Genomic DNA, 15,545 nt, shown 5'->3' with positions numbered 1-15,545 from the left:
GGGAGCGTCAGCAGGGGGAGTTACAGTGCCATATGGAGAGCTTCCTGGTACCTCAGGAGCTGCTTCCCCCTCACCAGGAAGAGTCTGTGAGGTATATAGGGCCTGTGATGCTCCTCAGGGCTACTCTCCCACAGCAATTTGAGCTGGCTGGCACTAGCGCTCCAGCTGTGTTGCTCCCACCCCATGGCAGGAGTGCCAGTGCTAGCTCACACCCCTGCTGGGGAAAGAAGGGTGTGGGGAAGCTGATTCCTGAGCCACGCGAGCCTGATCCAGGCAAGCCATAGGCTGAATCTGTCCCACGGGCCACAAGTTCCCTACCCTGGATTAAAGCATAGGTTTTCACTCATTTGGGGATGGATGATCTGTTACAGTAGTCATGTGACTATGCAGTGCACAAACCAGCTAATGAAGGCAAATTCTGTATCTAAAATTAGCCCATTGTATAGCCTATTTTATAAATACTATATTTAGTCTCTACTTGTAGAGTACTGGTACAAAGTGATTCTTCCTTTAGTGCACAAGTGTTCTACACTCAGCAAGGATATTTTTTGAATCCTTCTGATTGTTTTATTGATGGCAAGAAATCAGATAGGCCAAAATAAGCAGCACCATTCAGGAAAAAAATGTTCCTGTACCTTTAATATTTTTGAAAATGTATTTTAACAGGTATTTTAACCACTGAAGAGGGGGCTGGGTATAATAGTTGTCTAAAATGTGATGTTGAGACTAGAATGTTAGAAACATTTGAACTCTCTGTGGTGATGAGTCCTTAGGAGTCTTCTATTGGCTGGTGCTGTATCGCAAGTAGATTCTTCTTTGCCCCCCCAAACTCTGTATTCTCAAGTTTTTTCTTGTATTTTTCATATTTTAAAATGCCCCTTTGTTATGGAGAATTTCACATCACACGTATAATTACTACAAAAATGGTTCCAGTTTAAAGCTTTTGTGGCAACTGGGTGAACACTAGTTTCTGCCTTTGAAATTACGTATTGGAGGGTGGTGATCTGTATAATTTTCTATATGAAAATGAAGTAATTGTATCTGAAACAATGTCCTGTGTATATGTTTTAATTCTTTATGGGTGTTACCAATATGTCTAGGCACAGTGCTTAAGTTTGAGGCTTGTTTTGAAAGTTAGTAAATGTTTTGGAAATATAAAGAACTACTAAATATATAAAGTTGAATACGCTTGAAAAGTGACCAGGCAGTATTTTAACATTTCATAGTTTGAGAGAATGTTTATATTAAGACTCCTCTGATGATGATACTTTTTGTTTTGATAAATTAACAAAAGTAGACATTGTAACAATATTTAATTTTACATGTTGGAAGATAGACTGCTGCATGATATGGGTAGAGCTACTGGTTCAACTTCCCTGGTTCAGCACCCTCTGGACCTGAGTGGTCCCAGATCAGAGATTTTGCCAGATGGGGGTGGTCAGTTCTGCCTCTTCTGCTGGCCTCAACCCCTGCTCCTCAGTTCCCCTTCCTGTTGTCACCTGCAACTTCCTGCCTCCCCACAGGCTCTTCAGCTGCTGGCTCCCCACCCCAGCTACTCCTTCCAAGCATTGCAGCTTCCTGCCCAGCTACAGCAGCCCTGTTGACAGCTTCCTGCCTGGCCCTGGGGATGAACCACCACTCCCCTGCCGGGGGCTTTGTGCACAGCCCCGGCCACAGCTTCCTGAGGCTAAGGCTTCCCACCCATCCCTGCGGATGGCCCTCTGTGACCCAGTCTCCCTCGCTGCTGCTGGCACCCTCTTGCTGCCACACCAGCTGTGGCTGTTCTGTCCTGGGGTTCTGCCACTGGTTTGACTAGCCCCCTTTCCTCCTTCCAGCCTCGGGACTTTCTGGTCCTGCAAGATCTGTGGTCCTGCCAGGTGATGGATGTTGCCAGATGAGAGAATGCCGGATTTGGATGTTTCAACCTGTAGTTATTTTACAGAATGCAGTATGCAGGGTCATTTTCAATAATCATGCTTTAAGTTCTCTAGAAAGTTAATATTTGAACTGTTAAATTTCAGTATTATTCTTCCTTTTCTTAACAGGTATTTTTTCAAGTATGATGAATATAATTTTAATTTTGATAAATATTAATGTAAATCATGGAAATCCAAGCTGAAAAAAATCTGTTAGGTTGCCTGTCCTCCTTCCAGTATATGTTTCAGTGCAGTGGTGGTGATGGGTACCTTATGCAGTATACGTTATACATGATCAATGTTGTTTTCCTAGAAATGAGCTTTTACGTTCAAGAGTGTACTGCATACCACATAAAAATCATCAGCCTACAGAAACCTTGCACCTACTTCCAAATGTAAATTCGGTTTGTTCAGCAGCAGCCTGAAGCTCTGCATTGTTTGCTGCCCGAAGTGTGAGCTGAAGAGGACAGATATTCCTTCCACTCAGCAGGAGCACTAAGCTGTGTTCTGTCCTTGTTGCATTATTAATTGAACAATTTTTTTGTTTCAGATGGCTAATAGCTAGCAAGGCATATTCAGAACCATGATGGCTCAGTTTCCCACAGCCATGAATGGTAAGTAGTTTGGTCTAGGTTCAATTAAGTGAAGTTGTAGAATTATTTTTTGTCTTTGTTTAATATCAACATTATTACTAACTGATTAACATACATCAGTGTTTTGGTCAATTTGCTGTAGCACATCTACTGTTGCTTATAGCTTCTGATTTATAGTTTGTACTCGAAGAATGGAAGTAGTTCAGCATACGTTTGTACAGCAGTGTAATTAAGAGTGCAGATATGCCTGGAACATCTAGTCATTTTAGATGACGTGAGAGGTTATTACACATTACTACGTGACTATATTTTGAATATGGAATGACTTCAGATGAGAAATAAACTAACCATTAACAGAGTAGATATTTGTGTTTGTGTAATATGGCATAAGATTTTGACATGTTTTAATTACAGATGGTAAATATTCAGTTTAAATTCTTTTAATTTATTGATTATTCATAATCAACACAATGTGCTCAAAATATGCAAATAAGCCTTAAATATTTTCCTCTTGATTTTATGTTGTCACACCAGATAATGCAGCAGCTCATGGTTTTGTTTTTTTTTCTTTTCAAAGACATGCTCCAGATAACACTTTATGGCTATGTCTACACGTGAAGCCTACATCGAAGTAGCCTATTTCGATGTGGAGACATCGAAATAGGCTATTTCGATGAATAACATCTACACGTCCTCCAGGGCTGGCAACGTCGATGTTCAACATCGACGTTGCGCAGCACCACATCAAAATAGGCGCAGCGAGGGAACGTCTACACGCCAAAGTAGCACACATCGAAATAGGGGTGCCAGGCACAGCTGCAGACAGGGTCACAGGGCGAGCTAGCGCTTCCGGGGCAACAGCTAGCCGCTCCCTTAAAGGGCCCCTCCCAGACACACTCAGCCTGCACAGCATGCGGTCTGAGGAGCCATAGGCACGCAGACCTCGGGCGACGTAGTCATGGACCCGCAGCAGCAGCCAGAGGTCCACCCAGCCGCCCCTGCAGGAGCAGGGCTCGCCCTGCTCCATGCCATGTGGGAGGCAGCTGAGCACCTCCTTGCCACACAGGAGGAGCGGCCTGCAGGGGAGGAGGACTCAACCCCCAACCCTCCAGCACCCCGACTCCCCCCCGGCCTCACACGCCGGCGGCTGTGGAGCTACCCCACCAGCACCGACTGGTGAGAGCGTCTGGTGCTTGGGGAGTGGGACGACGACCGCTGGCTCAGGAACTTTAGGATGAGCTGGTAGACATTTATGGAGCTATGCCAGTGGCTCACCCCCGCACTCAGGCACCAGGACACCACCGTGTGGCGTGCCATCCCAGTGGAGAAACGGGTCGGCATCGCTGTCTGGAAGCTGACCACTCCAGACAGCTACCGATCCGTGGGCCAGCAGTTTGGCGTCGGTAAGGCCACCATCGGGGCTGTCCTCATGGAGGTAAGAGGACCCACGGGGGGTGGGGGGGGAGGCACTCCTGGCAGGGCAGGGGGGCCCTGGCAGGGGAGGGCCATGCACACCCTGCTCACCCCTCATTGGTGCTCTCCCATGTGCTTCCCCTGCAGGTCGTGCGCGCCATCAACACCATGCTCCTCCACAGGCTCGTGAGGCTGGGGGACCCAGATGCCACCATCGCGGGCTTTGCCACCCTGGGCTTCCCCAATTGCTTCGGGGCTCTGGATGGGACTCACATCCCCATCCGCGCCCCGGTGCACAGTGGAGGACGCTACATAAACCGGAAGGGCTACCACTCAGTGGTTCTCCAGGCTTTGGTGGACAGCCGGGGCCGTTTCCAGGACATTTATGTGGGCTGGCCTGGCAGCACCCACGACGCCTGGGTCTTCCAGAACTCGGGCCTGTGCCGCCAGCTGGAGGCGGGGACCTACACCCCCAGCAGGAGGTCCCTGTGGGGGACACCACCATGCCCACTTCGATGAGGCCGCGGGGTGAACGCTGGCAGGCCCCCCACTGCCCCCCCATCCTCCACAACACTCCCTGCCCCTACGCCCGCACCACGGAGCACCCAACAGCACACTCCCCACCCCCCACACTTTTCCTGCACAAATAAAAGCAGACACTTGTTTGTGAAATCAAACTTGTTTACTTTGAACTCTAATACTAACTATATACAGGAACTTCTAACTAACTTAAATATGAAAAGTGTATGTATGTATTAACAAAAGAAACGGATAACAAGGAAGAGGAGAACTATTTACATGGGGGCGGAAGGATCAGACTGGGCAAACAGGGGACACAAATAAATAAATACAAACTATATACAACACAAAGAACAAAACAGTGGGGGGAATATATACAAGGGGGGGCAAGTCCTGGGCCCCATGCCCCTATAGTCCAGCACTGGGGGTGGGCAGCCGCGAGCCCCACCTCAGCCGCAGCCCTGTCCGGGGCTGGCTGGGGGCTGGGCGGACCGGCAGATACGTCCGGCGAGTGTCAGCTGGCCCCAGGTCTCCCTCGGTGGAACGGCCTTCGGTGGCGGGTGGTGGGGCGACGGCAGACGGCGCGGCGACGACAGGAGCAGCGGGTGGCGCGGTGGGTGGAGCAGTCAGGGTGGGCGCAGCGGCGGCCGGCATGGCATGGGGGGCCAGGTAGTCCGCTATGCGGTAGAATGTCTCCATGTAGGTCCCCCATGCCTCCTGGCGCCAGGCCAGCGCCCGCTCCTGTAGGTGGAGGCGGCATTGCTCCACCCGCAGCCGCTGCTCTGCAACCTCCACCTGCCGGCGGTGGAGGGCCAGCAGCTGGGGGTACGTCGCCGTCGGGTGGTGGTGCTGGGTCCGCCATCTTGCCCGCCGTGGGGCTGGTCGGTCCTCCGCCGAGGGGCTGGCCTGGAGCGATGGCCCCGGAGGGGATTCCGGGACCACTGACGCCTCGCCAGCGCTCTCCAGTCCTTCCAATGGTGCAGCTGCGGAACACAGGAGGGGGGGAAGAAGAGTGGAGACAGGCGTTAGTGTGGGCCCCGAGCCGTGGCCCTTGTCCCCCCACCCCTGTGCTGCAGGTTCCCCATCCCCGGGAGATGCTGCTGTGAATTGGTTCAAGGGTCCCCCTGCACTGCACCCCGTCCCCCGACGGGGGTGACTCTCACTTCACTCAGCAGGGTCTGACAGGAGAGGTTTCTTAGGCAACAGATGCCCAGTTTCTCCCAGAAGTGACAGTACAGCAGTCAGAGACAGTCCTTCCAACCTGTCCTGGGGAGAAGACCCCAAGGGGTGCCCCTCTGGGGTGTAGCTTTCCCCCTCCTCAGGCTGGCTGCCTTCCAGCTCTCCCTTCCCCTAGCCTCTAACTGCGGCCCCCGATTCAAACCCAGCTCGGCTCCTCCCTCCTCTTTGTTCAGGGCAGAGGTGTAACCTGGCAGTTGTAGCCCCAGGATCATCCTTAGCCACTGGGAGCTATTCAGCTTGTTGCTCATATCTAGCTTGAGAGTCGCATTTGCACTCCCCCCACTCCATCACATGCTGCTGCTGCTGCTGGGTGTCCCACCCCCTCCTCCCAGGGGACCCTAGAGGTTCCGCTCCCTCCTGCCCTGGGGATGGGGCATGGCACTGTCGTGCTGGCGGGGAAGGGGCTGATGCACTCCTGTGAGGGACATGCCACTCCTGTCCTTGGGGCCATGGTCATCTGGGCACGTGGAAGGCCCTGGCCACATATCTATTACCCCCACCCCTCAACCCCGGGGGCGTACACCGGGGGGGTACATACCTGTAGGTCCACTCCCACAGTCGGGGGACACCCGGGGGGTAGACGCCCGCCTGCTGCTCCTCGATGACAGGAGGAGGATCTGGAGCCCCGTCTCAATGGAGGAGGAGTCCTCCTGCTCCGGTGCTCCGGGGGGGCCCCCGGGGTGCGGGGCTCGCCTCCGGGGTGGACTCCGGCTCCGGGGCCTGCTGGGTGTCCTCAGCCGAGGTGTCAAGCGTGGCCGGAGGGGAGGAGGTGTGCTGGGGGCCCAGGATGTCCTTGAGCTCCCTGTAAAAGGGGCAAGTGACAGGGGCGGCCCCAGATCGGCCGGCCGCATCCCGGGCCCGGGCGTAACCCTGCTGCAGCTCCTTGACTTTACTCCGGACATGGTCCGGAGTGCGGATAGGGTGACCCCAGGCGGCCAGGCCCTCGGCCAGCCGAGCGAACACATCCGTGTTCCGCCTCTTGCTCCCCATTACATGGAGCACCACCACCTCGCTCCAGAGCCCCAGCAGGTCACGAAGCTCGGCCTCCATCCAGGAGGGGCCCCGCTGCCGCTTCCCAGCCTGGCTCCTGCCCTGGGAACCCTGGCTCCCTTTTGGGGGGGTTCCCTCAGGGCGCTGGGGGGGCTTCCGGGTGGCCATCGCGTTGGGTGGGGGTGTGGGTGGCTGTGGAGGAGCGTGCAGGCGAGCCGCATGTTTTTGCTGCTGCCTGCACACACTCTCAGCTTCCTGCACAGAAAGCGGGGGGTGGGGACCTTTAAGGGGCCGCTCCATGCGGCCGCCATTGAGCTGAGGGGCTGGAGAGAGCATCTCTCAACCCCTCAGCTGATGGCCGCCATGGAGGACCCCGCAATTTCGAAGTTGCACGACGCGCAACGTTGAGCGTCGAAGTAGGGCGCTATACCCATCCCCTCGTGGGGTTAGTGGCTTCGACGTCTCGCCGCTTAACGTCGATGTTAACATCGAGATAGCGCCCAACACGTGTAGCCGTGACGGGCGCTATTTTGAAGTTAGTGCTGCTACTTCGAAGTAGCGTGCACGTGTAGACACGGCTTATAAGACGTTATGCAACTTCCCAATATGTAGTTGTTAGTTGGATCTCTCTTTGTAAAAGGAATATTCTACCTTACAGAAACATTGCCCCATCCCAGATTCCTTGGAACATTTATTGAACTGAAGTAATTTGAATTCTGTAGTTGATCCCAGATGAGTGCCAATAAAATCTCAATACCACACAAGAATGGTTACTCCATGAAACTAATTCAGAAGTCTAGGTGTTACAATTAGTCTTGCTAGAAATAGATTTGAGGGAAATGCAGGTGAGCTGGTTAAAGACTATGTGACATATGTAAGGTATTGTAGTGTTTGCAATTTATACCACACAGATCGTTTCAAAGAGGTTCAGTGGAAATAGTGTAATCTAGCATATGAGCTCTTGGACTGTGAGTTATAGAGCAAGGCTTTATTCTCTGCTCTGTCATTCACTGTCTGTGGAAACCGTAGGCAAGTTATTTATTTTTTTGCATTGGGATAGCACCCATAGACACCAACCTTCCTGTGTGTCTATAGTTTGCGGTCTGTAAAATGGGAATAATGACACACGTCTGTAAAGTACCTTAAAATATGTAGCTGGATAACATACTCTGTGTATATGTGTATGCAGCTTCTTGGTGAGTGGAAAGTCCTAAACGAAGTGATACTTACGTTGTGTCCCAGTATCCAAATAGGTGAGAGTTTGACATAAGTTTCTGTGTCTGCTATAACACAACTAAGTTCATAAGAACCAAAAGCACAAGTCAGCAAGCAACAAATGCTCCATTCGTATGCAAATAACCTTTGCTAACAGTAATAAAAGAAATCAAAATAATTTCTCTAACTATAATTTGTGTTACCATAGCAGAGCATCTATCTAATTTTCCAGGATGCCACGTGTGGCTCTTCCAACAAAACTTCACATTACTCTGTGACTCAAATTGGCTTTTCTGTAGCTATTAGAAGACCTAGGGCATTGGTGAAGCCTCTGTGTAATCGTGAGAATATGAAGTTTGTTGTTCTCAGATGGTCCCTCGGTGGACTGATGATAGTTTTATGACAGAAGGCTGAAAGCCAATTCAGTTGTTTATACTTGTTTTCACAATTACCGGGTGAGTTGAACTTGGTAGTCCCCCAAAGTTATAGACCTGAAACAGACTCAAATGGGAATTGTCTGTGTACCTTCACCTGTTCTAGGTAGAATTGTGCAGTTGTACCACTCTTATAATGAATCTCTGGGATGCAAAACTGCCTGGGTACCATCTGCATTAACCCAGTGGCCTCTACTGTTTGGCACCTATAAGCCCTTTTCCTTTGGAAGCCTAAGACAGGGTCTGATTAATATGATTCAAAAACAGCGTCTTGAAAACAAAGTATTATTAACTCAGGATTAGTATTCATTAATTCAAAAGTACACAGCAATCGGGGGTTAAAATAATAAAGACCTATACTTCTATTTCTCCTTACATAATCTATAATCTTTCTTCACAAGATTTGGTAAGTGCCATTCATCTCGGTGGTCTGCATCTCTGGGCTGGGAGAAGCAGACTGCCTTGCTGTAACACACGTTCTGTGATTCCCTCAGTCAGAGAGCCATCTCCATCAACTGCCCATTCAAACCCTTCTTCCACAGGCCACCATCTTTGACAATTTAGTATCTCTTTTGGTGCTGGGTTTCGGTCTAAGAAGAATAAACCTTCCCCATCTACCTGGAGCCGGGCAAGGGATATTCCCCAAATAAGTTTCCTCATTTTTCATCAGGGACATTTGGTAGTCTCTTGCACTATACTTTATCTAATGGTTCTCAGCCTTTTTTTTTAGCCACGGACCCCTACATATAAGCAGACATGCTTGCACATCTCCTAAAACACCTAATTATTTTGTTTCTCGTAATTTGTTTTTCACATTACTTTAGTAGGTCTCATAAATATTACTGTACAAAAATTATTTGAACAGAAGAACAAAAGTACGGCATATTAAAATGTGCTTACCTGGTACTAATTCAAAATTACAACTTTTTAAGGGACATATGGGGGAGTGTTGGAGAGATGCTTGGAGGGGTGTTAGTGTCCAGGCAGAGGATATTTGGGAGAATGCTGTGATGGTGCTGGACTGGGAGGAGTCATTTGAGGGGTGCTGGAGGTTAATGGGAGGAACATTGGAGGTGTTTGATTTCCTACCTGCAGCTTCACACTGAAGGCTGAGTACAGTGTCATGCTCCTTGTCAGGGTGACTGCAGCTGGCGCAAGTTAGGGACACAGTGCGAGCTCATCAGGGCCTATAGCCATCCATCCTGCTGGTTCCTCTCTCCCTGCACTTCACAGACATGGTGAATGCAGCTGCCAGAGTCACTTGCTCTCTTCTGTCTGCTTGGGATCCTGGGGAGAGGCATCCCAAGACCTTGCCCATACACACTGCCCTATGAGGGAGTTTGTGGCAGCCCCAGTGATGGGTCTCCCTTAGGATTGTCAGACGTCCAGCTTTCTACTGGAAGGCCCAGTTGAAAAGGTAGTCTGATGGATCCAGTCAGCTCCACTCACCATGCCAGTAAAAATCCAGTCGTCTACACAGCAGGGCTAAGGCAGGCCTACTTGCTCTGTGCAGCCCCTGAAAGCAACTGGTATGTCTCTGCAGCCTGTAGGTGCAGGGGCAGCTATGGGAGCTCCAGGTGTTGGCCCTGCAGTTCCCATTGCCTGCGAACTGCCCGGGACCTGCAAGGAAAGTGCCAGCAGGCAGCATGCCAAGGCCCTGGCCAGCTTTGCATCTAAGGGATTATAGAGGCATACCAGCCACATCCACACTTGGAACCCTCTCTTTGGCTCCAAACCTCTGTCCCCTCCTGAACTTAAACTTCCTCCAGGAGCTGACACACCAACCCCCTCCCCCACTTAGAGCCCCCCTCCTGCACTCTGAACCCCTCTGCCCCAGCCCAAAGTCCCTTCCCACACCCAAATGCCTAGAGCCCACATCCCTCCCATGCTCCTGCCCTGCTCCGTCCTGAGCCCTGTCCACACTCCCAGCCCGGAGCCTTCTCCTGAACCTCAAATCTCTCATCTCAAGTCTCATTCCAGTGCCTTTACCTCCATCTGGAGCTCTTAACTCTTACTGCGCCTCACCCACTGCCTTAAACTGGTGAAAGTGAGTGAGGAAAAGTGAGGAAATAGATGGAGGAGGGATGAAGTGAATGGGGAGACTTGAAAAAGGACCCTTGGAAGAGGCTGGAGGGGGAAAGGGTGTGTAGTTTTGTGTAATTAAAAAGTTGGCAACCCTAGTCTCAAAAGATGGAAAATGAGGGGACGGTGGCAGGGACCTGTGTGGTCCTGCATCCCTCCTCCAGTGTATCACCTCTGGGAGGGACCAGTCAGTTTACAGATCCCCTTGAATATGTGAGTGGACCCTGACTAACCAAAGGGGGAAACTGTAATTTCTGGTTGATGTTATTTTTTAAAGATTAAGTGAAATTATATGCTATCAAGAGTAAAAGGTGATACACAGTTTCACCACTTCATAAAACAGAAGTGATTTGTTGTTTTTTGTTTTAAAGCAACAGTTTTGATTTCACGGTGTTGGAGAGAAATAACAGAAGTCCTGCAGTTGACAGTCCTGTGTATTAACTTTCAGTCTGAGAACCTTTAGACAGTAAACCTTTACCAGTAAACCAAGGAAATATTTGGTTCACACAAAATAGCATGAGCAACATGCTTCCTGCCTAAGCTGTGAACAATCAGCAATGGAAGGAAGCTGCTGTTGCACCGGCTTTCAAAAAAAAAAAAAAAAAAAAAAGCACAGCTTGTTTCAAAGGAGAGTATAAAACAAGCCAGATTGTGAACTATTTCAACTAAGACTTACGCATTTGGGAAGTGAGTTTGTGTTTCAAAAGTACAGTATTCTCACCAAAGAGAACAGAGTGTATTACTGAAACCTTTGATCCATTCTTCTCTCTTAAAAAACAAAGATTTAATTTCCTAAATGACTGTTTATTTTTAAATAATATTTTCAATGTATTGTTTTTTTAGGAGGACCAAATATGTGGGCTATCACCTCTGAAGAGCGAGCAAAGTATGACAAGCAGTTTGATAGCCTTAAACCCATAGGGGGGTATATTACAGGTTAGTGTATGTTAAATATTCCCATCTATGTGCACTAAAATACCCATGTAAAACAGTTTGAAAATGTGCATCCTTGTTTATCCATTTGCTTAGTATGGTTGCGTCTACACAGCACCCTCCCTTCTGGAAGGGTCATGGTAATGAGCAAAGGGGAAGATTCAAATGAGGCATGGATTTAAATGTCTCACACCTCATTTGCGTACTCTTGCAAGAGTTTGCTTCCAGAAAGCCCTTTCTAGAAGCTACAGAGCCATGTAGATGGGGCCTTTCTGCAAGGAACCCCCCACTTCCGAAAACCCCCTTTTTCTCAAATGTTCTGGCTTTTCCCATTGCATTGAATATTTTCTTCTCTTAAAATACAAAATAGTATTACTTTTAAAGATCTGCTGTATTTCATCACAGAAAAGTCCAGAATTAAGTGGTGAACATATGTGTAACATACTTTATGAATGTAGGATTATTTGTTGTTGCATAAACATGAATGCTAAATCTTGAAAAGTGACTAATGTGTATACACTCAAAACTTGTTTTCCTATGTATATATTTAGAAGTGTGAGCCATACTGATAGGTGTGAAGCTTGGTGTGGATTTGCATGTGAATCATATCCCTTCCTGGAAATACTTAGTAATAAAAGTCCGTCTGATGGCATTGTGTTATATGCAGAACACTGTTTGTTTATTTTTAAGGTTTTCTCCAATTGACAGAAGGAATTGAAATAAAAAAAGTTGTGTGTGTGTGTGTGTGTGTGTGTGTTTGCGTGTGCGCGCACACACACACGCACACTATTCTCCCCCTTACTCCTACCACCAACACCAAAAAAAAATCTTTGAGGCTGAGACTGAATACTCCGGCCTTTTTATTGTAAGCTCTTGGCTTCCATTTATTTGTGACATATGAAACAGCTATTTATAGCTATTTAATCCTCTTCTTGGAGCTAAGATTAAAAAAAAATACTTAGTACATGCAAATTGCCGTAATCAAGAGCATGTTAGATACTCCTGAATTTTCAAAGGCACTCAGCAGCCAACACACTGCATTTTTTTTGAAAAGTCTGGCTTTAATAACCATCTACAGTTTTAATGTGAGTATTAATACATAACTTGTTTTTCCCCCTCTTTTGTCACAGGTGATCAAGCACGTACATTTTTCTTGCAGTCAGGTTTACCATCATCAGTCCTAGCTGAAATATGGTAATGACTTCTAAATATAAAGGATTGGAGATGCTTGGCTCACATGTACTGATTTTGTTTGATTTATGATGCCAAATGAAAGACAATTTTCCCAGAACACTGTATAAAGGAGGATACCAGAGCTTATTTATTTCAATAGATAATTATTACAATTGCCTTCAATCTTTGTTACAGTGGAAGAAGGGAAACGTTATTGGAACTTGAATGAAAAGAAATGGGGTGGTATAAATTATAAATGACAAATTATGACAGAGAGCTTTGATTGCATTTCTTAAATAATGAGTAGTTTAAGGTAGTACAGTACATGTATACTTTCAGGATCTGGTCCTGCAATGTAAGATGCAATGTGGCTGTGCTTTGATGAATAGATCTGTCTAAGCAGATCTGGTTACAGGATTGTGGTCACACTTGCTCTTCAGTAAAGCATTGGTCTTGCTTACAAAATCTTACACGCAAAATTAATTGACTGGTCGACCATGAGGTCCTGACACGCGGATTAAAAACTTGCTTTAGTATCACAAACAAAGGGAATGGTAAACAACAGGATATCAAGTTAGAGGAGTGAAGTGCCTCAAAGTTCATTGATAGGCTTTACATAATATTTTGACTGTGGCGACACGAGAGGCTTTTCCTGGCAAAACTGGGCTTTTTTAGGGAAAAACCCGAACTGTGGTGTGTCCACATACAAAATGCACTTTGTTGACAGTTTGTCAACAAAACCCAGCACATTGATCAGCAACGTTATACCTCTCCCCATTCAGGTATAATGCTTCTCTTGATAGTATTCTGTTGACAAAACAGTGGTGCAGATGCTCTGGGGATCTTTTGTCAACAGACAGAACTGGCAGCCCTGTTTGCAGAGCTTCCAGCCATTGTCGAGAGAGGGCTGGGAAGTCTGGCTGCTCTCTGTTGACAAGGGGGGATTTCTCTTTTGATTCACTTTTGTGCGTAGACACAATCTGTTGACAGAAGTTTTGCTGGGAAATCTCTTCCAACAATGACTTCTGTTGACAGAGGCTTCTTGTGTAGAGGTAGCCTTTAAGGCTAAGAATATGGAAAAAGAGAGAGGGTAGATAGTAAAGTGAATGGCATTTGAAAGACCAGTGGAGACAGAGAAATTGTAAGTCACTAGAGAGGTTTGAAATATGGAGAAGAAATAATAAAATGAGATTCAGCTTGGTGGGGAAAGGGGGAAAACACATGCAAGTAAATTGAAAGTGGAAAAGAGCCCAAACACGGAGAAACCAAGAAAGACGTAAAGCTTAAAGTTGGACAGTTCAGATATCGATAAGTCCTCTCCCTCCAGAATGCTCTGCCTCATTAACAATGTCTTCCTTTATAACATCTCATCCCATCCCACCATTCTTGAGTTGCTGTCCGTGTCCTTTCATTTTGATCTGTTGGACTTTCTTTCTTACATAGTTGTCAGGACTGTATTTGACATGAAAAAATCATCTGAATCTGCACTCCCTCATTTTCGCTTGAGGAGTAATAGTGTTAGTTTATGGGAAATTTTTACAGCCAGCTTTGAACCTGACGCTAGCCCTTCTTTTAAACCAGGCTTGGGATTGGCTATGGCAGAGTTACTATAATGTAAGTCAGCAGTTGAAAAAGCCACTGCAGTTTTAGTCCACACAGAAAGAGACATTTATTCATAAAATAGGGAGGAAATAATCCCTCTTTGTGATTGCTGAGTGCACACCACCATATTATGCACAGTATTATGTTTTGTCCTGGATATTTCATTGCAAGAAATATGCAGATGCTCTACAGGAAGATCAGAAAAGAGACTATGAAGAAATTAAGGGTCTAGTGTAGCTGACTTGTGAGCAATTGGGGGGGGGTATATAATATATCTATCAGTCTAGATCAGTGGTTCCCACACTTTTCAGCATCACACCCCCCTTTTGATTTTTGAGAAACCCTCACCCCCCACCTCTTTTTTTACCGTGTGCCACCCAACCCAGTGACCTGTGAGCCACCTGCCTGAGCCCCACCCCTCCCCTCCCCTCCCCTCCCCTCCCCCAAAGCCAAGCACTGCCAGCCCCTCCTCCCCCCCAACCCACATTAACTCACTTTTGCTGGAGGCAGCTAGCTCCATGGGGGCCTTCACCGGCTGCCTGCTTTTTATAGCATCTGTGCCGGGTTGCCCACGTGAAATGGCAGGGGGTGAGACCTGCAAGCTTTTCTTTGGGTGTGGAGAATGACCTGGGGCAGGGGAGAAGGTCTGGGTTGCCTCACGCCCCCCCTGGAATTTCTTCACGCCCCCCAAGTTTGGGAAACCATGGTCCAGATGATGCATGAGATATGAAAGTGAATAAGATACATTTACAAATATTTAAAGGGTATAAATCCCAAAAATTGATATGATCTATTTTTGTTGATGTGTTGGGGTATACAGGAGTAAGGGAATGAAATTGAGAAGAGTGAAATTTGTTGAGTATCAAGAAGAATTTCTAATAGTAAAACTTATTAGATTCTATGAAGTAGTCTTCCAAGGAAAGTGGAAGTTTCCGGGATTATTTTTAGTGCATGAGCTGTCCATTTTATGTATTCTATATTTATAACCAATTTTGGAAGATGCCATGAGAGAGATGTGTGAGTGTTAAATTTTAAAAATAAAATTCATGTACTAACTGAATTCTATATAATGATCCAAAAGTATGTAGCTATGCTGTGTAACTATATTAAAGATTTTAAGTAGGTGCCATGTATAACCATGTTTCAGTCCTTTGAATTAATCTGTCGTAGTTCCAGATCTTCATTTAAAGTGATCTGTTTCTCTGGTGCTGAGCCACAATTGATGCAATAAATGTTGCTCAATGAGCATGAAGGTACTTCTATCAAACAGTCTGCTAATTTTCTGGGCATTGAGTGTTTAATGTACCATAATTTTAGAAACTTAGTCACATAAGAAGATACCAGATGGTCAGCCTAAGAATATATAAACAGAATAAACCATTCTTTGTGCATGCACACACACAATCAAGAGCTACGATTTTCTAAGGGTTTGCATA

The 15,545-nt window shown here is 47.1% G+C and overlaps 1 protein-coding gene across 4 annotated transcripts in view; it reads left to right on the top strand.

Annotated features, from left to right (window-relative positions):
• ITSN2 (intersectin 2) overlaps positions 1-15,545 on the top strand; it is a 129,725-nt gene that overhangs the window by 14,903 nt on the left and 99,277 nt on the right. For 3 of the 4 annotated variants that reach the window (XM_074991341.1, XM_074991344.1, XM_074991342.1), the window contains 3 exons: positions 2,467-2,530; positions 11,245-11,337; positions 12,465-12,528. In XM_074991341.1, coding sequence (XP_074847442.1) covers positions 2,500-2,530; positions 11,245-11,337; positions 12,465-12,528 — 188 coding nt within the window. In that variant the 5' untranslated portion in view covers positions 2,467-2,499. Of the gene's footprint in view, positions 1-2,466; positions 2,531-11,244; positions 11,338-12,464; positions 12,529-15,545 lie in introns of those variants that run through there. The other variant, XM_074991343.1, reaches the window with a different exon arrangement.

Source organism: Carettochelys insculpta, chromosome 3 (genome assembly GCF_033958435.1).
Source record: "Carettochelys insculpta isolate YL-2023 chromosome 3, ASM3395843v1, whole genome shotgun sequence".
Lineage (NCBI taxonomy): Eukaryota > Metazoa > Chordata > Testudines > Carettochelyidae > Carettochelys > Carettochelys insculpta.
This window is presented reverse-complemented; position numbering and strand designations above follow the sequence as displayed.